This window comes from Saccopteryx leptura, chromosome 12 (assembly GCF_036850995.1).
Source record: "Saccopteryx leptura isolate mSacLep1 chromosome 12, mSacLep1_pri_phased_curated, whole genome shotgun sequence".
Classification (NCBI taxonomy): domain Eukaryota; kingdom Metazoa; phylum Chordata; class Mammalia; order Chiroptera; family Emballonuridae; genus Saccopteryx; species Saccopteryx leptura.
Window position 1 is genome coordinate 33,901,869 of NC_089514.1, and position 27,907 is coordinate 33,929,775.

Here is a 27,907-nt window from a genome sequence, read left to right on the forward strand (position 1 = left end):
CTCAACCATGCACAGATAGCTCAAGTAAAAAATAGTAAATACAGCATACTGATCTAGAAACACTGGAAGTAACACGAAAGTCAAAAGAGAAGATTCATCTATGCTGTTCAAAAACCTCTGATAAGAAAAAGCCATTTAAAGTCTATATAATTCTTCTTACCTCAATCTGTTCTAAAGTATCCTGCAGCTTTGAATTCAGTTCACTATTAAATAAAACAGAGTGTTAGATGTTCCTATCTTTAAAAGAGACAAACTAACTGCTAAACAAATACATGCTAGTAGAATAAATAAAAAATAAAGTCAAAGAGCATTAGTATGAGCAGTAAGTCATGCTGCTGATTCTACAACAGGGCAAGAAAAATTAAAAAAAAAGAATTAGGAAGAAATAAGAGTGATTACTAACAACAACAGGATTGTATATATAAAAAATACTAAAGCATCAATAGTTAAAACTAAGAATTTAAGAATTAAAAGTTGATACCAAGTTTTAAAAATAAAAAATACCATTTAGATTTTTTTAAATTTAAAGACAAAATTAATTTCTCCTATTAAGTACAAGGAATTAGACAGTATATTTTTTAACCTAATTTCAATAATACAAATACCTGGGAACAAATCTAATAAAAACATGTAATACAAATCTGAAGACTTAATACATAAGGGTATATATACTATGTATTTAAAAGACTAAAACCTTCAATATAGTTATGATACCAGTTCTCACAAAATGATTTCCTAGAATAAGTAAAATTCAAACAAAAATTACAGCATTTTAAAAAGTTTACTAAATCAGGCAAACTGCTTCTAAAATTTACATGGAAACTCAAAAGGCTACAAAGAGTCAGAGTCAAAAATATCTTAAAGAGCAATGCTGAAGGACATAAGCTTATAAAGGAACAGCAATAACAGTGTCAACATAAGCGTACATAAACAGATCAACAGAACAGAATAAAAATAAAGGGCAAAATGCTTGAACAGACATTTGAAAAAGGAAATAGCCAATTGGCCAATAAATATAAACAGGCACTCCAATCAGGCATTGAGGAAATGCAAATTAAAACTACTACAAGAGTCTGACCAGGTGGTGGTGCAGTGGATAGAGCGTCGGACTGGGATGCTGAGAACTCAGGTTCGAGACCCCGAGGTCGTCAGTTTGAGCGCGGACTCATCTGGTTTGAGCAAAGCTCACCAGTTTGGACCCAAGGTCACTGGCTCGAGCAAGGGGTTACTCAGTCTGCTGAAGGCCCACATCAAGGCACATGTGAGAAAGCAATCAATGAACAACTAAGGTGTTGCAACGAAAAACTGATGATTGATGCTCCTCATCTCTCTCCGTTCCTGTCTGTCCCTATCTATCCCTCTCTCTGACTTGCTCTCTGTCTCTGTAAAAAAAAAAAAAAAAAAAAAAAGCTACTACAAGACATCATAACCATCAGAATGGCTAAAAATATTGTTTAAAAATTTTAAATGGCATCAACAAATGTTGGCAAAATATAGAGCAAATGAAGCACTCAATTCAACGCTGGAGGAAGGGAAGATTGCTACAACCTCTTTGGAAGACTGTACCATCTATTGAAACTCAAGAACTTAACTCTATATCCCAGAAGTCCTAGATATGTATCTAACAGAAAAGCATACACAATCCTTGCAACATTATTTGTAGTAGGAAAAGATATTAAAGAAACACAATCATCAATGAACAACTAAAGTGTGATGTCATCATACAATGAAATACTATAGCAATGAAAATGTATCAGCTGAATTATAAACCATAATATTGGATCAAAAGAAGTCCATTAAAAAAAATACACACCATATGATTGCATGAATGTAATGTTCAAAACAGGTAAAATGAATTTAAGTGACAAAAGCCAAATCAGTAATTGCCTTGGGGAATGACGAGGATGGGACATGAGGGAAGTCTCTGGAGTTTAGAAATGTTCTATTTCTAGGAGGTAATTATGCAACTATGTTCACTTTGTAAGAATTTATTAAGTTATACACTTGAGATATGTGACAGTTTGATTTAGTTCCCTTTAATTCTCTAGGTCAGTTAAAAAAAAGCAGAACTGTTATTTGAATTATAATAGGTCTAACAAAATAAATACAATCATAGCAAAAATATTTCAACAAAAAAGATGAAGGCAAAATAAAATAGTAAGAACAGGTTAAAGATGTATTGTAGCACACCAAAATTATACAAAGTTTTTATAACAGTTATTTAATTTTAATTTTGATTCTCAAAGTCCAGCAACAAAACCAAATAGGGCCACAGTATACAACTCAGTGACCATAATATCAAAACATACCAGCGACTCAAGGGAAGGAGTGGAACAAAGAAACAAAAATCCTTTTCTCTGGCATTACATTCTGAGAGAAAAGTTTGCCAGTCTTGATAAGGGGACGATGACCTTTATCTCCTAAGTCACAACACTAATGGATTCCATCTGCTTCTTCTTGAGCCTTTTAATACTAGCTCAACAGATATTACCAAAGTGATATGATATACATAGATACAAATACAAAGCAATTTGTCGGAAAAGTAAAACCAATAATATAGAGAAAGTATATTCTCTAGTAAAAACTGAGAATGAGCAAAACTGTATCCTTTGATAACCAACAGTGTGGGATTAATACCTTATTAGAAAAATTAAGATCTCTAAACAGAATTTATGTCTGAAAAATAGCCACAGCCACAGATACAAGTTAAAGGAATTCTTATAGACAAGACTGAAATTGTCCTTAAAAGCATAATTGTGAAGCCCTGGCCGGTTGGCTCAGCGGTAGAGCGTCGGCCTAGCGTGCGGAGGACCTGGGTTCGATTCCCGGCCAGGGCACACAGGAGAAGCGCCCATTTGCTTCTCCACCCCTCCGCCGCACTTTCCTCTCTGTCTCTCTCTTCCCCTCCCGCAGCCAAGGCTCCATTGGAGCAAAGATGGCCCGGGCGCTGGGGATGGCTCTGTGGCCTCTGCCCCAGGCGCTAGAGTGGCTCTGGTCGCAATATGGCGACGCCCAGGATGGGCAGAGCATCGCCCCCTGGTGGGCAGAGCGTCGCCCCATGGTGGGCGTGCCGGGTGGATCCCGGTCGGGCGCATGCGGGAGTCTGTCTGACTGTCTCTCCCCGTTTCCAGCTTCAGAAAAATGAAAAAAAAAAAAGCATAATTGTGAAACAATTACTGTTTAAAAAATTAATGAATAAAAATAAGAATGAGTCCTAAAGGCCTCAAAATAATACCCCCCAAATGAGAGTCATTTTAGTGTGTTGGCATCAGAAAGAATTAAACAATTCCTCATTCCCACCCCCAAAAATCAGTATCTTCTCCCAGAGTTGTTTCTTGTCCCAAGTACTCTCTCTTTTCATTCATACAATCACTACCTATCCAATCCAAACCGGAAATGTCAAAATCATCTTTAATTCTCCCTTCTCTTCATCAAATCTTGATGATTCTACCATTTCAGTATTTCTCATATTCACCTATTCTTGTCCTTTCTCAATTTTGTGTCCTAACTCAAGCATATCACCTTTTGCCTGAATTATCTTAATATATAGCTTCCTAATGAATATCTGCACACATACCCCACCCTTCGACCCATCCAATGTGTTTCTTTGACAAACACCATTGACCTCTGTATACCAAACATTGTACATCCTCCAAGAAACTTTCAGGGATAGCTCTGGGCAGGGGTCTAAGTCAAGGGTCCCCAAACTATGACCCACGGGCTACATGCGGCCCCCTGAGGCCATTTATCCAGCCCCCAGTGCACTTCCGGAAGGGGCATCTCTTTCATTGGTGGTCAGTGAGAGGGGCATAGTTCCCATTGAAATACTGGTCAGTTGGTTGATTTAAATTTACTTGTTCTTTATTTTAAATATTGTATTTGTTCCCGTTTTGTTTTTTTACTTTAAAATAAGATATGTGCAGTGTGCACAGGGATTTGTTCATAGTTTTTTTATAGTCTGGCCCTCCAACGGTCTGAGGGACAGTGAACTGGCCCCTGTGTAAAAAGTTTGGGGACCCCTGGTCTAAGTTCAGACTGAATTTCATCAATATTGTTTGATTTGTCAGGCTCAGTATTTCCAAATACCTTGTGTGTGTGAAAGGCTTTAGGCAAAGACTGACCAGTCCTAGGGACTTGACTATTTCCTGTTTCACATGTTACCTGCCTGGTCCCTAAAGACATCTAAGTTTGCAGCTCCTAAGTAAAGCAGAAATAAAACCACATTAATCCACTGCTTGAATACCTCTAGTGGCCCCTACTCAAATCAAGGATAAAGTCTTAAATTAGTATGATGTGTAAGACTCTGAATAACTGACATGAAAAAATAACCTATTCACTTTTCAGTGCCTGTATTTTAGTCATATGGAATATATGTGATTCCCCAAATAAACCACAGACTTACACCCTTTATTATTGCATATAATGTTCACAATAACTAGAATATACTCTCTTTAAGCAGGGATCGTGGCTTATTGCCCAGTGACCTCCCACAACTAAATAAACTCAAACCTGACTCAGGGAAGATAACAAACATCAAATTTGCAATTCAAACAAAAATGGCAAAACTTTACTCTTCCATTAGCCCCTACTTCTACCTCAGTAAACAAAACTATAGAGAGGAGAAAAAGAATGTTTGAGAAGGAAAAAAACACTAGCCTCGAGTCTACAGGTACCTTGGCAAGACAAAAAGCAATAAACAGAGCTAAAACAAGTTCCACTCCTCTGTCATGGGGGGCGGGAGGTCGGAAGTGCATCTAAGGCTGAAGACAGACACAGTTATGGAGAGGTAAGAATACCTCCAATATTTAAGTAGGTCAGAACTTATAAACATATTCTTTCAGGGAATATTTTGAGCTTGAAGGAAAGAAAAATATATCTAAATTCATTAACAGGTCACAGTAATTACTTAAGTTTTCAATTGAAAAAAAAGTGCTTTGATGTTTCTAAAATTAACATACAATGAAGTTTTTGTTATTTCTATCATTTATGGTTACAATGATTTTAGATATATGTATTAAGAGTTAATACAAACATGGTAATGAAAATAGTATGTAGAAGTATTTAAACAAAATTTATAAATTAAACATTTTGACTTTATTAAAATGCTTTCAAAAGCTACAACTGCAGTTTGAGAACAATTTGCTACTAATTAAAAATACATATATAAAAATTGTGTGATTAAGGAGTGGACATATTAACTGGATGGCCTTTAGAGAAAACTCATCATCATTTCAAAACATGAATTCAAGTCAATTAATCAAAGTATGTTAAAAGAATCTATTCAGCTACCTTATCAAAAAAACTGCATTTCTAAGATGGAAGGCTAAAGCAATTAAAGGCTACTTATAAGTTTATGGAATGAATCAAACAAACAATTCTGGGAGCATTTTTCCTGTTACTACAGAAAATATTAAAGATAACATATGCATAAATAACTGTGTTCTTTTAAATAGCTGATCTATGACACACTTGCAAAATGAGTTCTAGAAAGGTAGCATATAAACCCAAATTTTGTATAAATTTGATTGTACAAAAATATGGTATTAAAGTAATTAGTATCTTAATGATCTTTCCCTGCTTTATTATTAATGAGCCATGTGATTTAAGTCTAATTTCCTCTCTGAGCATCAGTTTCCTATACAAAAGTGGGGTAGATCTCAAGGTTGCTAGCTAGTATTTCAAAAGTTTCAAGATTCTATTATATTGTGAACACTAGTTACCAAATTATCACATCTTCATATATGATTAGGCAGGATGCTAAAACTGCTAGAATAAACTTAAGTGAAATTGATACTTCTAAGTTTACAGTGTATGTCAATGGCCCGTAAAAATTCCAGGCTATTTAGATCAGAGGTCTATTCCTGTGGATTCAATCTTTTCACAGCTGGCAGAGAGTTTATTAATAGACCTCGGAGAAAACCTGATTTTCAAACACTAAAGCCAGACCAACAACCCTGAGGGACCATGAAGTTTCCACATGATCCTTCAAACCATGAGCTGATCTCAGAGGTAAAAGAACTAAGATCTCTTTGGATCTAGCCAGCAGATCTCTGTCCTCAGTGTGCTCAGAAATCCCTGACCTAGCCTAGAACACAACCATTAACCACAAAGAAAGCTCGGAGTCCATTACGAAGGATACTGAACATGTTCAAAACATTCCCAAATCTAGCCAACAGCCTATGTTTCTAAATAAAGTTTTCTTGGAGCACAGCCAAAAAAAATTTGTTTATATATTGTCTGTGGCTGCCTTCCAGCTACAGAGCAGGGCTGGATAGTTGCCACAAAGACCTTATGGCCTGCAAAACTTAAAATATATGTCCCTTTAAAGACAAAATTTGCTGAACCAGTGCTCAACTGTTCAAAGTTAAAACAAATTTGTGTTTACAGGTATCTTGTCATTTTAAATAAAACGGTATAAATGTACTTCATTCACTAATTTCTGATTTAGAACCAGTGTATTTTCATTTGATTACAGTTTTAACTTCTTAATCTGGTATGAGCCAAATTACAAGTAAATTGTATGTAATTTCAAGTTTCAGTTTTTCTAAGGTGAAGTAGGAACTTAAACACAAATGAAAAACAACCTGAATGCCAAATCACATTTAGGTATATCCCCCAATTTTTATAAGTTGTATCATCTTCAACAAATTAAAAAAGGAAATATATTTTAAATAATGTGTATTGTTTTTCCAACACATTCAAATTAACTTCTAAAAATCTGTTTCAGTTCATTAGTTTAGTCACTTAACATAAATAATAATAACAAACACAACTAGCAAAAATGGGTTTAGAAAAATAAAACAAATTAGCTCTGGAAGTATATAAGTCAATTACTGAAGCGAATAAAAATTGGCTTACTAGCCATGAGCTTCCCACGATATATAATAGCTATGCATTAGAAGACAGTACAGTGTACTACTGGTTAAAAGCAATAAGCTCTGTGTTCCAACAAACCTAAAAAAGTCATCGATGTCACACGCTTTCCTCCTAGATAATGAGACAAGAATGAGGTATTATTTAATGCTTATCTGCATGAGGTGCTGTGTTACTTATTATGCCAAGAGCTTTTTTCCAAAAGACCTAAATAAACTCCTACCTCTTCCATTTATTTTACAAAGCATCAATTTCTCATCCATAAAACAGAGAAAATACTAACAATTCTGAGAAATATCTTCTCAATATTAAATATGAAAAGGTAAGAAAAATGACTAGTACTATGCGCAACACAGTAAAGGACAAACAACTTCAAATGTTTTCATAACCATCATCACTATCACCATCATCATGATTCAATTTTTAAAAGCTAAAATGTAAAGCTCTAGTGAGGAAACCTTATGAAAATCTAATTTAGAATTACTGCAGTCAGTGCCGCCTGAGCTAACAGTGCTGAGCTTCTGCTGCTCCTGTAAATGTCAGTCTTCTCCGCTCCTGCGGGGGTATCAGAAGTGAGCCAGCCACAGCATGAAACATCTCTAGTGGTCTTTTGTTTGTGTACTCTGTGCTCTTAACTGGCATATTATCTCACAGTCCTGCTTGTTAACTGTCTGTTATTTTAAACTCCTAGAGAACAAATAAATTTCAAAAGCTCTTGGCATAATAAGTAACACAGCACCTCATGCAGATAAGCATTAAATAATACTTCATTCTTGTCTCATTACCTAGGAGGAAAGAGTCTGACATCGATGACTTTTCTAGGCAGCTGGTGCAAGTTTAGAACATCAAGTAAAAAGAAAAATCTTAAAAATCTGTAAAGGAAAGGACCCTTTATAATGAAATGAGAAGAGCATCTGCCTCTATCGTAAACAAGAGGCCAGAAGACAACTCACCAAAGCCTTTTTCTAACAAAAAAATAATTTTTCATTCAATCATGTATCTGGACAAAATTAATATCATTTCAGAATCTAAAAGCTGACCTCTCATGTATCCCATATCCAAAAAAAAAAAAAAAATCTCAAGAGTTAACTAACAAAATAATATATTTTAAAAAAAGAATGCTATAAAAATGAAAGCAGCTGAGTAGGACCTAAAAAAGTAAAAAATGTTCAACAGAAAAAACATAGTAATTGATTTTGATTTTCATTTAAAGACAAAGGATTACTTTCTTTTTATAAGTCCAATCACTCTACCCTGTTCTGCAGATAATAATATTTAAATAGTCATAATACTAAGATTTATATTAGGTTGTTTTTTAACTGAGAGGTGGGGAGGCAGAGAGACGGACTCCCACATGCGCCCGACCGGGATCCACCCGGCAGCCCCCTACCAGGTGATGTCCTGGCATCCGGGCTGCTGCTCCGCTGCTCGGCAGTGAGCTACTTTAGCACCTGAGGATAGGCCATGGAGCCCTCCTCAGCACCAGGCCAACTTTGCTCAAACCAGAACCATTCAAGCCATGGCTGCAGGAGGAGATGAGAAAAAGAAAGGGGAGGGGGAAGGGGGAGAAGCAGATGGGCCCTTCTCCTCTTGTGTGCCCTAACTGGGAATCCAACTGGGTGCTGAGGATGCTTTCACGGTCTCACTTCAGGCATTAAAATAGCTCGGTTGCTGAGCAACAGAGCAGGGGCCCATACTTGCAGAGCATCACATGACAGAGCGCTTGCCAGTTGGATCCTGGTCAGGGAGTATGAGGGAGTCTGTCTCTCTGCCTCCGCCTATTAAAAAAAAAAAAAAAAGGCATAATATTTTATTGAAAAATCACAGAAGTTTTAATTATGGTCACAAAAAATTATATAAACATGACCAAGAAAAAATAAGTTTCACAAACAAAATCTGGAAGATAGAGAAGAAAACAGAAGTAAAATTCCTATCTCTTATTGATATTTTATTACAGGGATTAAACAACTATTTAGAGCAAAAAACCAGATAAACGATGTCTTAATGTATTATTTTAAATTATATTTAAATCTATTAGGAAAAAGTTAATAAATGTAAAATTAATTAAAAGCTGTAGATTACTCCAGGGAGTAGGAAAGGACATGAATGGAGCAGAAAGAAAACCCTTTGCATTTTCTTTATAACCCTTTTCTTTAATAGTAAAGCGTACCTGAAATAGTACGTTTTTGCCATATGATAACACTTGACGTTATTTTTTAAATGGTGTGGCACGGAGGGAGGAGGCAGAGTAAAACAAGTTCAGATACAGGCAGCACAGTCCGTGTCAGAATAGCGCAGTATCAATAGCTCAGCCCAAACAGACTGAGCCACAGGGGCTCCAGATCTACACACATGGTCCAGCGCAGCAGACCCAGCAACCCCACGGAAACACTCCCTGCTTGAGCAGGGTTCCTAGGTTCCCCTGGCCTGAGTCTAGAAGAGGAGGGCAGGTACATCTTGCTAGGAAGGCATCAAGGGCAGCAGGGGAAGAATAGTCCCCAGCACTGCCGTATTTCTATCTAAAAGTTATGCTCATTATTCTGTGATTTAAAGAAGTCCCACAACCTACAATTTTCATTCAACTGCCAAGATCATAATATGGGGGGGGGGGGGGTATTCTAATGACTATGAAAATTTAAGTCATCATCCCTTGGTATCCATGAGGGTTTCGTTTCAGGACCTCTGCAGACAACAGAACCTGAGGGTGCTCAAGTCCCATATGTAAAATTGTGCATTACTTACATACAACCTGTATTTGCATCTAGTTCACTGCAGGGTATGCCTACACATCATTTCATTTGGGTAAATTCAGCATAGTGCTCAGTGTGTGATAAAATTCAAATTTTGCTTTTTGAAACTTTTTAAAAATATTTTTGATATGTGGTTGGTTGACTCCACAGATGCAGAACCCATGGATATGGAGGACCAACTGCACATCTGTCTATATGAAAGTCCAGTACTCGACAAACAACGTCTAATGGTATGCACTTTTCAGTGCAAATTCCAGAATATTCTCAGGTTCACTCAAGTAGTTTCCTTCAAATAAAATGAAAAATAATAAAGAAGTTTTGACCTTTAAAAATAACTCTCCTTGAAACTAATATAGATAAATTTCAAATGAAAAAGAAATTAAATGCTTCATTCAGATGTACCTTAACATAAACACAGTCTGATTCTTGTTCCCAGCAAATCCCCACTATATGACTTTCTGTCAGTCAACTCAAAAAAATGTCAAATAATATAAAAGTTTCCTGTCGGTTATAAAAGTGTCACAGTATCTTTTATTAAATATGCTGAAACACAGCACATCTCAAGGAAGATACAAGGTACCGAATAGTTATGTTTTCTTTCAGTTTTCAATCAACTGGCTGCATCATTATTATTTGGTGTTTTGTGTATTGAATTATATAGCCATATCACCTGAGTATTACTAGGTATACAGTCAATGGCTCTTTATGCAAACACAAACACGTGAGTTTTGTTTTTCCTACTTCAGAATCATGAGTCAGCCCTCAGTTGTTTCATGCTTATTGGGAACAAATAAAATCTGCCACCTACCAAAAGTTTTATTTCCAATAAAAGAAACAATGTGACTAGGAAAGGAAAGAACATAGAATCTATCAAGGAAAAATTAAGAAGTAGACAAGCAGGTACCCTGTACATATGAACTTGCCAGCATTTAAAAAAAAAAAAAATCACACTAGAATCCAAAAATGCTCTGAGTCATGGTTTTCTTAATGAACATTTCTCAACGGAATATATTTGCTGATTCTCTAGTCATTGATAGGAATGAAAATAAATATAAATGTTAAAGAAAATGAGAGTATAAATTCAGTTAGAAATTAATTATTATGCCTATGATTACCAGAGTGCCAAATGATCTTTCACTCTGATTCACTCAGTTCCAAGCAAAGACTTAAATCTTGTCTCTGGCCAAATCCCACAGCTCCAGGTAAAGGAATAAAGTGTTGATGAATCACGTATAAAGAGACCCGACTAGAGAACTCAAGAACAGGTTCTAAATACAGTATTGTATTTAGAAGATTAGAAAAAAAAAAAAGGAAAGAACAAAGAAAATAAATGTGTAGAATAAAAAAAGATGCAACTAATTAATAAAAGCAAAAATTTTAAATGTTGGAATAAAGCTCCTGCCATTTTTATGGACTCAACCTGTCAACATATCAAAATTACATATATATCCCATGCCACTTTATCTACTAGAAGTGAACAAACTTCTCTTGTTCTCGCAACAGGAACAAAAGAGTAAACTAAGAGGTGAAGGGGAACGTGTACTGGGTCAGGCAGAAGGAACGGAGGCAAGCAAAGGCAGCAGTGCTGGCGCATGGGGAGGACCTGCTAGTGGGGGGCTGTCCTCTCCACCAACAAGTCAACCAACCAGCACCTCTGCCCCCGGAGCCACCATGTCGTTGGCACTGATCATCAAGTTAAAGACACAACTTGAACAGTTCTCCCAGGAAACCCCATTGCAACGAATCCCTTGGCCATCAATGTATTCGTGGATGTATTTTTACCTATTTTCAGAGAATAAGACAAACTATTCTTATTATTACATGAATGACTCACATATGTATACATAGCATAATTAAATACATTATCTAAAATAGAAAAATTATTTAATTAAATCATCATTCCAGATCTTTTCAATGTCAAAACTTGACCAGGTCAGATAACTGTAGTCACAGCTCCTCCACATATCATTATATACATTAATATGAAAAAGTACTTAGAAGTTACTTCATGCTAACTTTAAAAAGCCTAAATGAGAATTTTCTTAAAAATATTTTTTATAGTTAACTGTCATCCAGTAATACATTTACTTTTGCACAACTAAAATAAAATTTCCATTTAATGAAGAAAATAAAGTGTCAACAGATACCTACTCCCTCAATTTCCTGTCACCAAACTTCCACACCCATTTCTTCCTACTGTATTAGATGGTGACCTGTTCAAAGTCAATCTCTGCTATAATCCCTGCAAAGCTTTAATATATATATCATGTTCTCGATTTTATTTTCAACCTCTCGTTCTTTCCATCAGTTTTCAATTATTTGAGTTTCTCCCTCTCAATTGCACATCTCTCTTCCTTATCAAATTTTCTCACTCTACACCTATACAGCAACCAAATCTGTCCCCAAAAAGGTCAACTCGGACTTCTCCGTCACTGTAACACCAACAGATTGATATTTGTAGTCTTCAGTTGGCGTGGCATATCTACAACAGACTTCCTCATGACACCTGTAATTTCATATCCACAGCCCCTCAGATCTTGGCTTCGCTATCTCCTGCTGCTCCTCCATCAAATCCCCCTTCATCTTGATCCCCTAAGGAGAGTGAGGTTCCAAAGCGTCCACTGCATGCTCAACTCTCTCCCTGCTAAGGTCCCATCCTACTTGTGCCTTCTTCAATTCAAGTCCTTGATAGATTATGTTCTAGAAAACCAGAGATAATGCTAGCTACAGTATGTATAGCTGATCACTAGACAGTTCCAAAGCAAAGCATGTGGCATATAATAAACACTCAGTAAACACATAACGACCTCAATTACGTTCACTCAATCACAAATAAGCTGTTCTCACCCTAACACATTTATCACCACAAAGTAAACTAAATGTGTGCTATCCTTTTCCAGGACCCAGAGGACTTAGTAAAATTTTCAAATGCATTCAACATACTAGACCTAATTCTCTAGTCACTCAATTTAAAAAGTGTAAATGACATAATCAAATCTTTAATACTGACAGCTAATCACAGTCAAAATGGATAAAACCAAAGTATCACTGGTATTTACCCAACTATGTATTTTCTAATCCAATGACAGCATGCTGCTTCAATATGCATGATTGTAAAGAAAAAAATTCCATAAACATTTAAAAAGCATCTCCAGGGGAGAAATAGCTAGCCCTTATCCTACACTCAGCAGAGACCTATAATGTTGGAGTATATTAAAAGAAAAAAATTTAATTCAAAGATGTATTAATGTTTTAGTCTACCATGATCTTTTTACTTTTCAAATACTGGCAGTCAACACCCACTGCACCAGTGAGTCGTGCTCCCTGACTGCCAGGTTTCTGCAGAGGAGAGACTAAGGGGGTGCATCCTGCGGCAGGTGTGAATCTAATTTGAAACTGGGTTTGCTTGGCCAGGACACCATTCACTTAGATTGCCTGTTTACTTGTGACAGTTTTAAAGGAATGATGGAAATTCCATGTGGGGATTGGAGCCTCCCCAGTACACTGTCGTCAGTAATACAAAACCTTCTTTTTAAGCTGACCAAAAATCCATTAATAAAGTTATAACTAATAGCAAGAGATGTAGCAGTCATTTTTACATTATCCATTTTATAAATAACTAAACAAAAGATGTAAGGCATTAAATGCATAATCATTTAAATATTATAAGCATGACTATTATATAAAATAAATTTACACTTATATTTTCCAAAAGGTATCTTATCAGGGTAAGGCAAACACTAGAACCACCTCAATCTGAAAAACAAACTACAATAACACTCTCAATATTTACAAGCTAGGGTAAGTTAAGGAGAAAGAATTCCCCAGGCATGCAATGGAGATATGAACAGATAAATTTACTTTTCTCTACTATATAAAAATGAAGTAAATCATACTGGAAAGAATATGAGTTTCAAGGGAGGTGAAAAGAAAAAGTAGGATTAAAAAGTATCTGATTACACCTAAAGAATCATTACTCATAATTTTATTTATTTATTTATTTGTTTGTTTGTTAGTTTATAATTCAGTGAGAAGGGAGGCAGAGACCGACTCTGGCATGTGCCCTGACCGGGATCCACCCAGCAAGCCCACTAGGGGGCGATGCTCTGCCCATCTGAGGTGTTGCTCCCTTGCTGAGCAATGGAGCTCTTCTTAGTGCCTGAGGCAGAGACCATGGAGCCAACCTCAGCTACTGGGGGCAACTCGCTCCAAGCCAGCCATGCCTGCAGGAGGAGGAAACAGAAAGAGAGAGAGAAAGAGAGAGAGAGAGAGAGAGAGAGAAGAAACAACGAGGGTGGTGGAGAAGCAGATGGGAACTTCTCCTGTGTGCCCTGACTGAGATTCAAACCTAAAACATCCACACGCCGGGCTCATGCTCTACCACTGAGCCAACTGGCCAGAGCCTCACAGTTTTATTGTACCTCCCACTTATGAACAGGAATGCTAAAAGAACAGAGGACTTAATATTTATTTTTAATATTTATTAAACACTGTTTGTTATACAACCCCTACATTAAAAATAGCCAACTGAGTCAGCTTTACAGTTTTGGTGCTGCCTTACCTTATGCAACTGTAATGTTTAAAAGTGCTGGCAGCTTTCTGACATTCCAGACACAACTGGATAGCTCCTGGGTAGTCTTCCTCCTTCAGACAACAACAAGGGAAGTCATTAGACTGCAAACATTTTTCTTAAAGCCCCTGAAGAAACAAATTTCTGTTCATACTTTATCCAAAAATTACAGAACCAGAAAAGCTTAATTTCTTTCATATGAGGATGAGAATACCAACAGCTAAAAAATAAAATAGAAGAAGGTAGCTGGTCAGACCTATGCGTAGAAAGAATATTGTCCCTCAAATACGCAATACCAGTTCTCTGTGACCATGACATGTGGGTAATGCCACGCAGAATTATAAGCTGCTCCCCAAGAAAGGTGTTCTCTCACTATTAACATTTCTCCTTTCAGGAATGTTTACATAACATGTCCAAACAACATTCATTCTGCTCATAATTAACATTCAGTTCTACCACAACATTCAACAGTTCTAATACTTTTAAACAAACAAATTTGGAAATTGTAATATTCATTAACAGCCTCAGAATATTTTTATCACCTAAAGAGTAATTTAATGCCAAAGGAATTTTGCATGTAGATTTCTCAAACCCCAGTTGAGTGATAATGGTTTACAACTAATATAATAATGGCACAGAAAACCCTAAAAATCTTTTCTTCAGTAACACCAGGCTTTTGTGAGCCTTCTCACAGAAGCAGATTGAGAATGCTAAGAAAGCATCCGAGAAAACACACGGGTCACTCAGAAAGCCAGTTAAGATAAGGGATACCAAACACAACGAACATAGGAAATATACTTGAAGTCACTATTATATCTTAGATGAAAAAGATCATTTCATTGCTATTTCAGTGCAAGTACAATCGAAAGATAGTGACATTAACATTCTTTCATTGCCACAAACTCAACATTTCTCAAATTAATTTTTCAAAATTAAGTATATTATGTCAATAGAAAAATGCTCTAAAGCAAGTACCTTTACATATCTAAAAACGCTCTATATCACATACAAATTTGGAAAGAATACTCATCTGAATTTTTTCACTATAATTTTTCTACTTAACATGATCAAATTCACCAAATTTTCAAGCCTTGTTAACTTACCTCTAGCATTTCACTTAAGCGCACATCTGTTCTTTGCTAAAAAAATAAAAATAACATCAGAGGTAAAAATCTGTTTCAACCATAAAATTAAATTTTAACTTTTAGAAAGTAACCTGTATATACCAATGTCTTTATAGTTCTCAGGGATTTCAGAAGTCCAATGAGCAACTGACGTTTCCTTTGATTTGCAAGAAGGCCTAAACTAGCTTGGGTAAAACCTTCCTTTGCAATATTCAAGTGTCTGTGAAAATGAACAGTAAACAGTTAAATTTTTCTAGTATAATAAAACCACCCACACAAAATAATAGACAATTAAATAGGCAGTATCCTCAATTACTCTTAAAACAGAGATTATGACTACTATCAGAAACTTATTTGACAAATTTATTGACCTATACAATGTAAGCCAGCATTACTCACAGTATGGTGGGTACACTAGTGCCAATACTCAAACTGTTACTGGTCCATCAGAAGAAAAGTATAATACATAAATTGAGAATAAGCTTTTAAAAACATTTAGAGCAAAAGTTGGCATAATAATTGTATATTTCATGAATGAATAATAAAAAATTGGGACTGTGTTTTCTTTGTCGTTAGTAGTTTTTTTTCCATCTTCTTAGTCCTTTCTTTTTATTGCTTACAAAAATAAGTCTGTAACAAGTTAGAAAATGTAAAAAGGAAAAAAAAGAAAACCTGTCCTTCACAATAGAGTTTGAGAAGTACTAATCTAAGCAATACAAAAACAGTACAGTTTTTAAGGCATAACTAGATTTACAGACATTTCCCACATACCTTCTTCATGTAGTTTTCGATCATTATATATGTTGTTACTAAATGGTATTCTAGAAATCAGTAATAATTTTTTAAAAGTCTACTATCAATGACAGTTTCACAGTTTTTCTTGAAATGTTTTGCAGCTTAAAAAACAAAATATTAAATGCAATACCTCCTCCCATTTGTGCAGATCACAGCAGCTAACTGAAGTCCAGTCTGTAAGGAGGTAACTCTTTCAAGTTCCTATGGAAAGATTAGGTGTAAGTTATTGTTTGAGGCGTTATATTTTTCTTTCCTATTTACATGGTACTCTAACATAAACTTTGGTGGCTTTCAAAGAAAAGCCCACCAAGGAAACATGGTAACAAAAAAAACACCTGAACCTGAAAACTGTTGGTATATTTTTCAAAAAAATTATTCAAAATGACAATCTTCAATTGATTTTCACAAATGACATATAATAATTAGTGCTGCTTGTAAGGAAATTTCGACTCAACCTGCTTTATACAGGCATAAACAAAGACTAATATATCCATTTAAATGTTTCTACCTAACAGAATTTCACAAGGTAATCAAGGATATGACAGACATGTTTTATGTTTGCTAACATGCTTTGACAACAAATGTCTTCATTTGAACATCCGTAGATATTTCAATGGATTCTGAAGTCTCTGATTTTCCAGTAAAAAGACAGATTCAGCTACAGATTTCCAATTTTATCCTATTTTAAAGACAGATTGTTACATCGCCGTTGAGCATCCACTGGTAATGATCTAAGTGTTAGAAAACACATAGAAGCAATTTTTAAAACCTATTCTACAGGTCAGAAAACCAAAGATATTATTTTAAAATGAGACAGAAAAACTCTTTTCTTCAGTTTGGTAAATTCTCAAATGAGAGGGAGACACACACACACACACACACACACACACACACACTCTAAAAAAGAGTCAATGTGTGGCTACGGAATTATAGACAAAAGAATAAATTAAAATACTCCATCAGTTTCAGAAGTCACTCAAACATTTTTAAATTTCACTATGGAAAATCACAAATATTATCCTACCTTTACATAAGCAGGCTGCTTCTCAAGGATTAAATCTGCTACTTTTTTAGAGACCTATGAAAACATGTAATCAAACAAAGTAAAAACAACCTCATGCTTCCTGTTACATTTTCTATTTAAAACTTTGTCAAGAATATTCCATAGGCCTTCCCCATTAATTCCACAGCATGCTCTGACCACATATTCTCTGGGCTATAAAATCAGTTAAGAGCAGTAGAGCACAGCGCAGAGTATTTGGTCCTTAACAGAAACGCAACAAATGGTCATTCTGACTGTTAATAATATGAGTATCATTATCTGATCTAACATGGACAGAAGTGGAATCATTTCTTTTTTCTATTTCAATTTCTCTGAAGTGAGAAGTGGGGGGAGGCAGACAGACAGACTCCTGCAAGCGCCCGGCCAGGATCCACCCAGCATGCCCACCAGGGGACGATGCTCTGCCCATTGGGCCATTGCTCCGATGCAACGGTGTCATTCTGGTGCCTGAGGCAGATGCCATGCAGCTATACTCAGTGGCTGGGACAACTCTGCTCCAATGGAGCTTTGGCTGCGGGAGGGGAAGAGAGAGATAGAGAGAGAGGAGAAGGGGGAAGGTGGAGAAGCAGATGGGCACTTCTCCTGTGTGCCCTGGCCGGGAATTGAACCACACGCCGGGCCGACGCTCTACTGCCAAGCTAACTGGCCAGGGCAAAGTTGAATCATTTTTAAGGGTTCAGGATTTGCTTTAAGAGATGAACTTAAGAGAAATAAATGTTTAATCAATTAAATTTATAAAGACAATATCTGGGAAACAGAGAATGTCCCTGTACCCTTTAGGTCCTTTTCTACCACATAAGACGACGAACCGTAATTTGGTCCTCTCCTAAAAAAATTCAGAACGCGTGTTTTTTGGAACACTATAACGATCTCTCACGTTTTCTTAGCCAATTCAATAAATAATGTTAATGTATGCAAGTTAGAATTATAATGGTTTTGAACATGAGGCTCTTATTTCACATTTCAAGGGTCCCTATCAGACACTATGAGACACCACGTCTGACACAAAGTGTGGCACACCAAAGTTGTTCAGTGAATGTTTGCTCGAGAAACACAATGGGTTCCCCTTCAGCAGGCCAACTGAGAACAAAACATTACATACACATTTACACATTGCACTAATCTTTTCATGTTTTCTCTAATTGCTTTGACTCTGCACATATATGTATAGATGTATATATCAATAGATGTGAATTTGTAGAGAATTACCCAAACAAAAAACCCCACCTAACTTTACCAAACTGGACTTAAAAAAAACAGACATGTATTTATTGTTAGTCTGCACTGTACCTGGCAGTGAACTGCTTTTCCTGTGTTAGCTCAGTTGGCACTCATGACAATCTGTAGAAATGGGTTACAGGCTTTCTCACAGTCCCACAGTTAGTAATTGCAAGGTCAGGATCCTAGCCCAGGTTTATCAAATTCCAAAGGTCACTATGTGATGAGGTTGATTCCCGAAAAATATGACCACATAAAACGCACAAGTGGAGGCGTACATATTTAAACATGCTAAAACCAAGAGGAGGCGAAAAGATGCTACCATCCACTGAAATATAATTCTCCAAAAGCACGACATATTTTTACTGCATAACATATTTTTTCTACACAACCCTTGAGTGTTCAAGTTCCTTCCCCATCCCACTGCTGTTACCCACAGGAAGATCACACACACACCGAGACCCCTGGTTTCAATGTAAAAGAAAGAGAAGTAAACAGCCATACACTGCTTAATGATAAGTTCTGAGAAATGCGTTATTAGGCGTTTCCGTCCTTGTGCGAACATCACAGAGTGCATTTATACAGACCTGGATAGTATAGCCTGCTACCCACCTAGGCAGCGGGAGATAGCCTACTGCTGCTAGGCTACAAACCTGTACAGCATGTCACTGTCCTGAAGACTAAAGGCAATTCTAACACAATGGTATTTGTGTATATAAACATAGTTAAACATAGAAAAGGCACAGTGAAAGTACAACAGAAAAGATAAAATGTGGGTGCAGCATGCACGTTGGTGGGGTTGTGAAGGTAGACGTGGGAGGGAGAACGGATGTCAGGAGGAAAAATAAGGGGAGAGGAAGGGGGAGCAGAGATCGAAAGAGACCCAGAGAGATAAAGCTTGAGAGGAGAAATAATAAGAGAGGGAAAAGGAGAGGGAAAGGAAGAAGGAAGAAGAGAGAGGGAAAGGGAGAGGGAAAAGGAGGGAAGGGGAGGGAAAAAGAGAGGGAGAGTTAGTAGCGGGACTGGGGAGGAAAGAGAGAGGAAGAGAAGAAACAGGGAAGCGAAGAGAGTTTGTGTGCAGGACAGGGCAGGTCCAGGCTCCCTCCACCTGCTTGCTCCCAACTCCCGGCCCCACCCTCCAGCAGCATGTGGCAAGGATGGCTTACTTAGCCCCCTCTTCTCATTAAACCGCCTACTTAGCCCCTCTTCTCATTAAACCGCCGAGATAACAGTCAAGTCAAATCTGAGTTGGGTCCAGACTGTTCCTTCAATACCAGAGGTTTCTGCTGACAGTCATTATAATCTCATGGGACTGCCATCGTATATGTGGTCACGGACCGAGCTGTTGTTATGCAGTGCATGCCTGCATCTTCCTTTTGTTGTCAGATCTATGACTACACCACACCTTAAATTCAATCAGGTAAGTGTATTACTATAGCTCCTTTAGTATTAAAAAGACTTAACAAGACCACATACTTCCACTGTTTAATCATCTACAGTGACATCTGAACTTTATAAAAAGTAGAGAAAATGCAGGTCTAATCCATCACTTCACAAATAAAAACAAAATAATTTGCCCAATGTCATACAATTAAATAGTAAGTACAATTCAGACTTTCTAAATCCTGCCCCTGTATTCTTTTTGGACATATTTCAACTAGAAATGGGAACCTTTATTCTGAGGTTTAAAAAAAATAAGACTTCATCATAAAACTGTGGCTAGTTTTGCATGACAAGAACCCTAAAGGTACCTAGTAATCTGAAATAAAAAGTTCAAAATTCTTTGATCACATTTAGGATTCCAGGGAAAGAACTTAAACTTTTAGAAGCAAATCTATCAAGGTAATGTGAGGAAAACTTAATAAGCATTAAATTCTAATACTATAAATGTATCTTTGAGAGAAAGTCATGTTAAATAAGATTTGTTTAGAATGTTAATATACTAGTTACACCATAAAATCTGACAACATTGCCCCTTTCTGTGTTTCATTTACAGTTTTGTCACAACAAAATGTGTTTACTTACTGCAGCTTGCTGTTGTTTCAATTTGTCCCTGTACTCCTCTAATTCTTGCAAATTAAGAACAGCAGGGAGCTTCTAAAAAACAAATCCATTAGAGAAAAGTAAAATGTTTAGTTTGGTGTCATGTACCGTTACACCTCTGACATGCATACAAAACACATCCCACTCGTGTCCATTCCTCCTGTCCTCCCCACTTCCCCCACTAGACTCCAGACACAAAAGCCTCCACATCTTTGTCACCCAGCCCTCGGTGCTCCTCACCCAGCCTACTATCTCCACTGCGGCTGCCTCTGACCTCCAGGAAAGCCCACTACCACTGGAACCTCTGACTCCTGGGCTGGGAGACCCTGCTTCCATGACTTGTGACAGGAGAATGTGAGGACGTCCCTAACCCCAATCCTCCACTCCAACAGCACAGGTATATCACTCCTTGTCTATGACAGAATTCAAAACGTATTTTCCTTGTGAAATACAATGAGTAGTAAGCACTACAGTGTGATAGTGACAATTGCTGGAGTATATTTTAGATTATACATTGGCTTTCAGAAAATGGCCTGAAAAACTAACAAGAATGTATACCAGTCTTGGCCTGTAGCTCAGTGGATAGAGCATTGGCCCAGTCTGCAAACGTCCTAGGTTCAATCCCCAGTAAGGGCACACATGAGAAGTGACCATCTGCTTCTCTTCCCTTCTCTCTCTCTTCCCCTCCTGCAGCCAGTGGCTCAACTGGTTTGAGCATGGCTTCAGGGGCTGAGGATAGCTCAGCTGATCTGAGCATTGGCCTCAGGCACTAAAATTAGCTCAGTAGTTGAGCATCACCCCAGATGAGCTTGCTGGGTGAATCCCAGTTGGGGCACCTGCAGGAATCTGCCTATCTCCCCTCCTCTTACTTAAAAAAAAAAGAAAAGAAAGAAAGAAAAGAAGGAAAAAAAGAATGTATACCACTTTGTAGATGCAAAACTCTAAGACTCCAAGTCTGTCAACTTATTGGTAAAACCTTACCATGAGTTGGGGAATGACTTTGCATATACTGCATATAAAGTATACATATGCACATTTTATTTGGTTTTATCTAAAACCAAGTTTTACTATTCTCACTTCTTCCCCAAAAAATTCCTATAAATTTAAAACTCCAGTGTTATAAACATTATGGCATACAGGTATTTATTATGACTAAACAGTTATGTAAATATGTACCCATAATTAAAAGAGCTTTCCTAAACATATTTAGCCAATATAAAATAGAGGCAGCATACTAACACACTGTATGTTAACAGTTAAAAATAAAAAATATAGAAATGTTCCCTGGACCAATATTCTACAGCTGCACTTAACTTTACATTTTTTAAAATATTTCATCTTAAAACAATGTTAATTAAATCATAATATGGTCATTATAGATCAATCCCGGATTTAAAAAGGTATAGCAGCCATCCCTAAAACGCATTCAAATCTTACAAATTCAATCACTGAAAAAAGTAAGCTTTAGGTAGGTTTAAATTTTTTTTTTACCTCTAGTTCATATTTAACAATATCAAATGAGTCTGTAGAAAAATATATTTGTTCAATACTATTAATTAGTTCTTGTTCAGCTTGAGGGTCACAAGGCTGTTCTCGAAGTTCTCGGAATTCCTCCTTTAAGAAAAAAAATCACAATTACAGCACTTGTAGCTGTTATCATTCTCCCTCCACAGAAATAATCATCTGTTTCAACAGTCACAAATCTTCCGGCAGCATTCTGACCAAAAAGACAAAATGATTTTATCAGCTAAGTTCATGAAAAATTAGGAAATAGCCAAACACTAAAAACTACTCATCTATTGAAGAAAAACCAGCCAGTTTTATCATTTGGATTTTATTTTCAATTCTTTCTGTGCCAGCTAGTAGTTGAGAGGATTTAGATGTTGAACAAAAGGAAAAAACAAAGTAGTATCTCTCATACATACACATCACATTTATATACACATTTATTCATCATTTTTCAACATTCTAAACTCTGTCTCACCGCAGCGAAATAAAAAACAACATCCCAGTTTTGGGTCAAAATCAGCACTGGAACCCTGAACAGTAGACATCCTTCCTTCTGCTGAAAACCTCAGTGCTCAGCTAAGAAACCCTGGCTTTGGAAAAGATTTGCAAGTTTAGCTCTGTAAGCCTATGAGACTTCCTGCAAAGAGTATTCATTCTGCAGTTAATGATATGATTGTGAAACGGTGCTCTGGAGTTGAGAAAATGCTTCTTTCTAATAGTACAGAATGGGATGTCTATGATTACACACCTGAAAAGAGCTTGACAGATAAACCCCTACATCTACAGGCAGCATCCTTAGCCTATGCAATTTCACTGCATAATGGGATAAACCTTCAGTTAACTGAAAAATTTCAGTAATTCAGATACCCTCTCTCATCCACACTAATCAAGACATTTTTATTCAAATTCATCTCAAATACATTTAATTACACAAAAAGAAACTAGTATTTTAAATCATTTTACAATCATTAAAATCATACTTCAAAACTCTTAATGAATTCTCACTAATTAAATACACATAATTATATGGTCAATTAGAGAACATTATTGTCCAAATAGAGGTACTCTAGGTTATTTTATTACAGGGCATAGTTTTCATTTAAAAGAATGCCTCATATATATACATCATATATAAAAAAGAGCTGATAGCTTATATATCTGTTAGGCTTTATTTTATATTCTAAATTTGCAAACCTATTAACCATAAATTATCCCTTATTAGTAGATGATACTAAAATATTAGAGGAATAAATCTGAAACTAAGAGAATATTTTATTGTTTAAATTTAAAATTCCAGTAAATTTAAAAGAGAAAGCAAAGACATAAAAATCAAACTTGTATAAGTAAAAGTGTCTGAAAAAGAAAATGCCTCCTCAGTACCAAAATTTGTCTTTTAAGACACACTAACAAAAACAGATCAAAGATACAGCCACCCTGATTCACCAAGCAGTGAGCTATTGTGAGTACAGTAAGAAATCAGTGGGGGCTATATTCCCAGGGTGGGGTGGGGGAGTATCTACAACACTAATCTGGGTAGCACCCTGGACAACAGCTCTAGAGAACAGATTGGGTTAAACCCACACCACTTGCAGAAGGGTTCCCAGCTAGCCTATCCACAGGCAACCTCCTTGCACCCAAAGGAAATGTGAAATGACACCGAAAAGTAAAATGGGAAAAGAGATTAGAAATCCCTAGCAATCTCTATCCCTAAAAGTCCACAGGCACTTGCGGTGCTGCAAGCTAAGGATGGGACTAAGCATAGTGAGGATGTGGCAGTGATGGCCCCTAGGAATTCCAGTAGCATATAAATGTACTTGGTACCACTCAGTACAAAAAACAAAAAACTGAAAATTATAAAATTTGCTAAGATTAAAAACACATCAGGTATGAAGCTAAGCCAAAATTGAAATAGACTGCAATGAATGAGCACTTTCATCTTAAACGTGTAAGTGCTAATAACATACAACTACACACTAAGGTTATCCACACAAGGCTCAAATGATTGATCTAAAGGTAAAGATAGTAAGCTTTCAGCTGCAACTCCGCTATTAACCTTGGGCGACTAACTTATTCTCTCCATACCTAGATTTTGTCACTGATAAAGGACACACACACACACACACACACACACACTCAAAATGACAGTGAAACAAATATCCAAAGTTATAAGAATGTCAAAGGGAAAACATGATTTAATTTATAAATATCTCACAAGTGTACATTTCACAAATGCAACGAATCTGTAAAAAGAGTACAGTCTGTATATGTATATAAAAGGTCAAGTGCCATTTCTTCCTAGAGAACTAAGCAATTATGTCAGCAGGCAAACTCATATAACTTTAAAGAACGGACATGTCCACTTGACACTCTAAGTAATTTGGAATAAGGAAAGGGATAAAGCCAAGATAGGCTGAAAAAGAAACACAGAACACAGGTAGAATCCAATTGAAACAAACGGCCCATGCTCATTCCTATAAAACACCCTCTCCTTTCACACAACTTAGCGGCTCCCCTGTGAAAACATAAATCTGAACTCATTCAGACAAGCTCCATTCCGCTAACAATCCAGACCACCCTTTAGCTGTAGACCATTTCTCCCAATCGCTGTCTAATGTTTTGTTGCTGGTAGTGCTGCCTGCTTCATCGGATCACACATCTGGAGAAGTGAGATGGCTCCTATTACTCTATCGCCACACCCTGTAGTGTCCAGGTACACTGCAGATAAACATCACTGATCAAACTCAAATTAACACACTGAGTTATATTTTTTTAAAAGGAATATAAGAACAAAAGAATGGAAAAACAACATATTCTTGTTTTGACAGTGAAATTTTTTCCACAAACTCTTAATGAAAGGCTTATTTCTTCTAACTAGAAATAACAATAAATGTTAAAATGATTTTGGGGATATTTTATGCATGTAAATTAGAAAAAAAAACCACAAGCATCCAATTACATATTCTTACCACAACTACATTATAATTTTGCCATTCTATTAACTGTTTTCCTAGAATTGGAGATGTACTGAAATGCCTTTTTACCTAAATCAAAACCAAATTTGCAAGCTAATATATATGTATGAGGTAAAACTTTATGTAAACAAAATGAACAAAAGTTTTCCTACAAAAAAATTTAAAAAGCAAAATCAGGACAGAATAACAAAATTCCACATACCATATTAAAATAAAAAATATTAAAGTTACAATAGTATTAGATACTTAAACTAAGTTAGGAATAAAACATTTCAGTCTAAAAGATAATTCAGTCTAAAAGACTATTATTATATTACTAAAATTTTTTTAAGGATTTTATTTTCTATACCAAATTTTATGATCAACTTGCCTGCCAATAGTAATCAACTACACCTAAAACAAAGAAAAGTACATCCAGGTGACCCCAGAATTAGAGCTGGAGTAAAACTACAATCAAAGTATTAAATTAAACTGTAAAGGAATAAAACAAAAGTTCTTTTGGCAAAAAGAATCAAATCTCTCTCCCGTACAGTCAGAAAGTAACCTGCCTACTTTCAAAGCTCTGTTACCTTACCTTTCCAAGTCATGTATTTCTATTTAATATCTTTTTTCATTTCCATTACATAAAACTTCTCTACACTAGGTCATAAAGAACAAAGTAGAGTAAAATATAGCTATCCTGGTACTGGTTGCATAGCTCAGTTGGTTAGAGCATTATCTCAATGTGCTAAGGTTGCGGGTTTGATCCCCAGTCAGGGCACATAAAACAATCGAACAATGAATTGTTCACAGTGGCCAAGACATGGAAACAACCAAAAAGCCCTTCAATAGATGGGCTTTTTCAAAAGATGACGTGGTACATATATACTATGGAATACTACTCAGCCATAAGAAATGATGACATCGAATCATTTACAACAGGGGTCCCCAAACTTTTTACACAAGGGCCAGTTCACTGTCCCTCAGACCGCTGGAGGGCCGGAATATAAAAAAACTATGAACAAATCCCTATGCACACTGCACATATCTTATTTTAAAGTAAAAAAACAAAATGGGAACAAATACAATATTTAAAATAGAGAACAAGTAAATTTAAATCAACAAACTGACCAGTATTTCAATGGGAACTATGGGCCTGCTTTTGGCTAATGAGATGGTCAATGTGCTCCTCTCACTGACCACCAATGAAAGAGGTGCCCCTTCCGGAAGTGCACCGGGCCTGATAAATGGCCTCAGGGGGCCGCATGCAGCCCACAGGCCGTAGTTTGGGGACCCCTGATTTACAACAACATGGATGGATCTTGATAACATTATACGGACTGAAATAAGTAAATCAGAAAAAACTAAGAACTGCATGATTCCATACATAGGTGGTACATAAAAACGAGACTAAGAGACATGGACAAGAGTGTGATGGTTGGCGGGGGGGGGGGGGGCCCACAAAGAAAACCAGATAGAAAGTGACAGAGGACAATGTGACTTTGGGTGACAGGTATGCAACATAATTGAAAGACAAGATAACCTGGAGATGTTTTCTTTGAATATTTGTACCCTGATTTATTAATGTCACCCCATTAAAATTAATAAAAATTTATAAAAAACAAAACAAAACAAATCTACCCCCAACCCCCACTGCTCGCTTTCTAAAATCAATCAATAAAAATATATACCTTTCCCCTCAAATAGTTGCTAAGTAGTAAAAGGGGTCAAATGAACAGACAATAACAGGGATATACAAACAAGACAAAGGGTGTCACGGCACAGTAAGTTCACAGCTGGTGAACGCGGTGGCGTTAAGGAAATAAGAGAATTAGGTAAAATTTCAAATTTGAGGAATCGGGGGAAGAGGGTTACAAACATAAAGCGAAGCATAGTAGAAACAGGGTAGTGGGAAAGCATACAAGTTAAGCAACAGAGGGTGGCTCCACAGGGTAGAAAATGTCATGGGGAGAAGTGCATGTGCACTAGAAGCAATAAAATGCAATAGTTGAGGTGTTTTTCATACAATATATTTTTATATGCTGGAATCATATTTTCCATTACTAAAAATAAAATACATTCAACACATATACACTGTGTCAGGTCCTACATCAAAAAAGCATAAATAGTCGATATTTTCTTGACGTAATAAACCAAACAGGACTATTTTATTTTATTTTATTTTTTTTAATAATTTTATTTTTTTAATGGGGTGACATCAATAAATCAGGATACATATATTCAAAGATAACAAGTCCAGGTTATCTTGTCATTCAATTATGTTGCATACCCACCACCCAAAGTCAGATTGTCCTCTGTCACCTTCTATCTTGTTTTCTTTGTGCCCCTCCCCACCCCCTTTCCCTCTCCCATTCCCCCCCCCCCCCGTAACCACCACACTCTTATCAATGTCTCTTAGTTTCACTATTATGTCCCACCTATGTATGGAATAATACAGTTCCTGGTTTTTTCTGATTTACTTATTTCGCTTCGTATCATGTTATCAAGATCCCACCATTTTGCTGTAAATGTTCCAATGTCATCATTTCTTATGGCTGAGTAGTATTCCATAGTGTATATGTGCCACATCTTCTTTATCCAGTCATCTATTGACGGGATTTTTGGTTGTTTCCATGTCCTGGCCACTGTGAACAATGCTGCAATAAACATGGGGCTGCATGTGTCTTTACGTATCAATGTTTCTGAGTTTTTGGGGTATATACCCAGTAGAGGGATTGCTGGGTCATAAGGTAGTTCTATTTTCAGTTTTTTGAGGAACCACCATACTTTCTTCCATAATAGTTGTACTACTTTACATTCCCACCAACAGTGTATGAGGGTTCCTTTTTCTCCACAGCCTCTCCAACATTTGCTATTACCTGTCTTGCTAATAACAGCTAATCGAACAGGTGTGAGGTGGTATCTCATTGCCGTTTTGATTTGCATTTCTCTAATAACTAAAGAAGATGAGCATCTTTTCATATATCTGTTGGCCATTTGTATTTCTTCCT

At 36.6% G+C, this 27,907-nt stretch overlaps 1 protein-coding gene across 1 annotated transcript in view; it reads right to left on the bottom strand.

The window, feature by feature from the left end:
• Positions 1-27,907, bottom strand: part of VPS50 (VPS50 subunit of EARP/GARPII complex) — a 122,928-nt gene that overhangs the window by 75,865 nt on the left and 19,156 nt on the right. Inside the window, exons 3-10 of the mRNA XM_066354054.1 lie at positions 21,928-22,050; positions 20,419-20,490; positions 17,137-17,190; positions 16,243-16,313; positions 15,420-15,537; positions 15,297-15,332; positions 14,185-14,267; positions 161-203 (exon numbers count right to left, since the gene is read on the bottom strand). Of these exons, the coding sequence (XP_066210151.1) occupies positions 161-203; positions 14,185-14,267; positions 15,297-15,332; positions 15,420-15,537; positions 16,243-16,313; positions 17,137-17,190; positions 20,419-20,490; positions 21,928-22,050 (600 nt within the window). The remainder of the gene's footprint in view (positions 1-160; positions 204-14,184; positions 14,268-15,296; positions 15,333-15,419; positions 15,538-16,242; positions 16,314-17,136; positions 17,191-20,418; positions 20,491-21,927; positions 22,051-27,907) is intronic.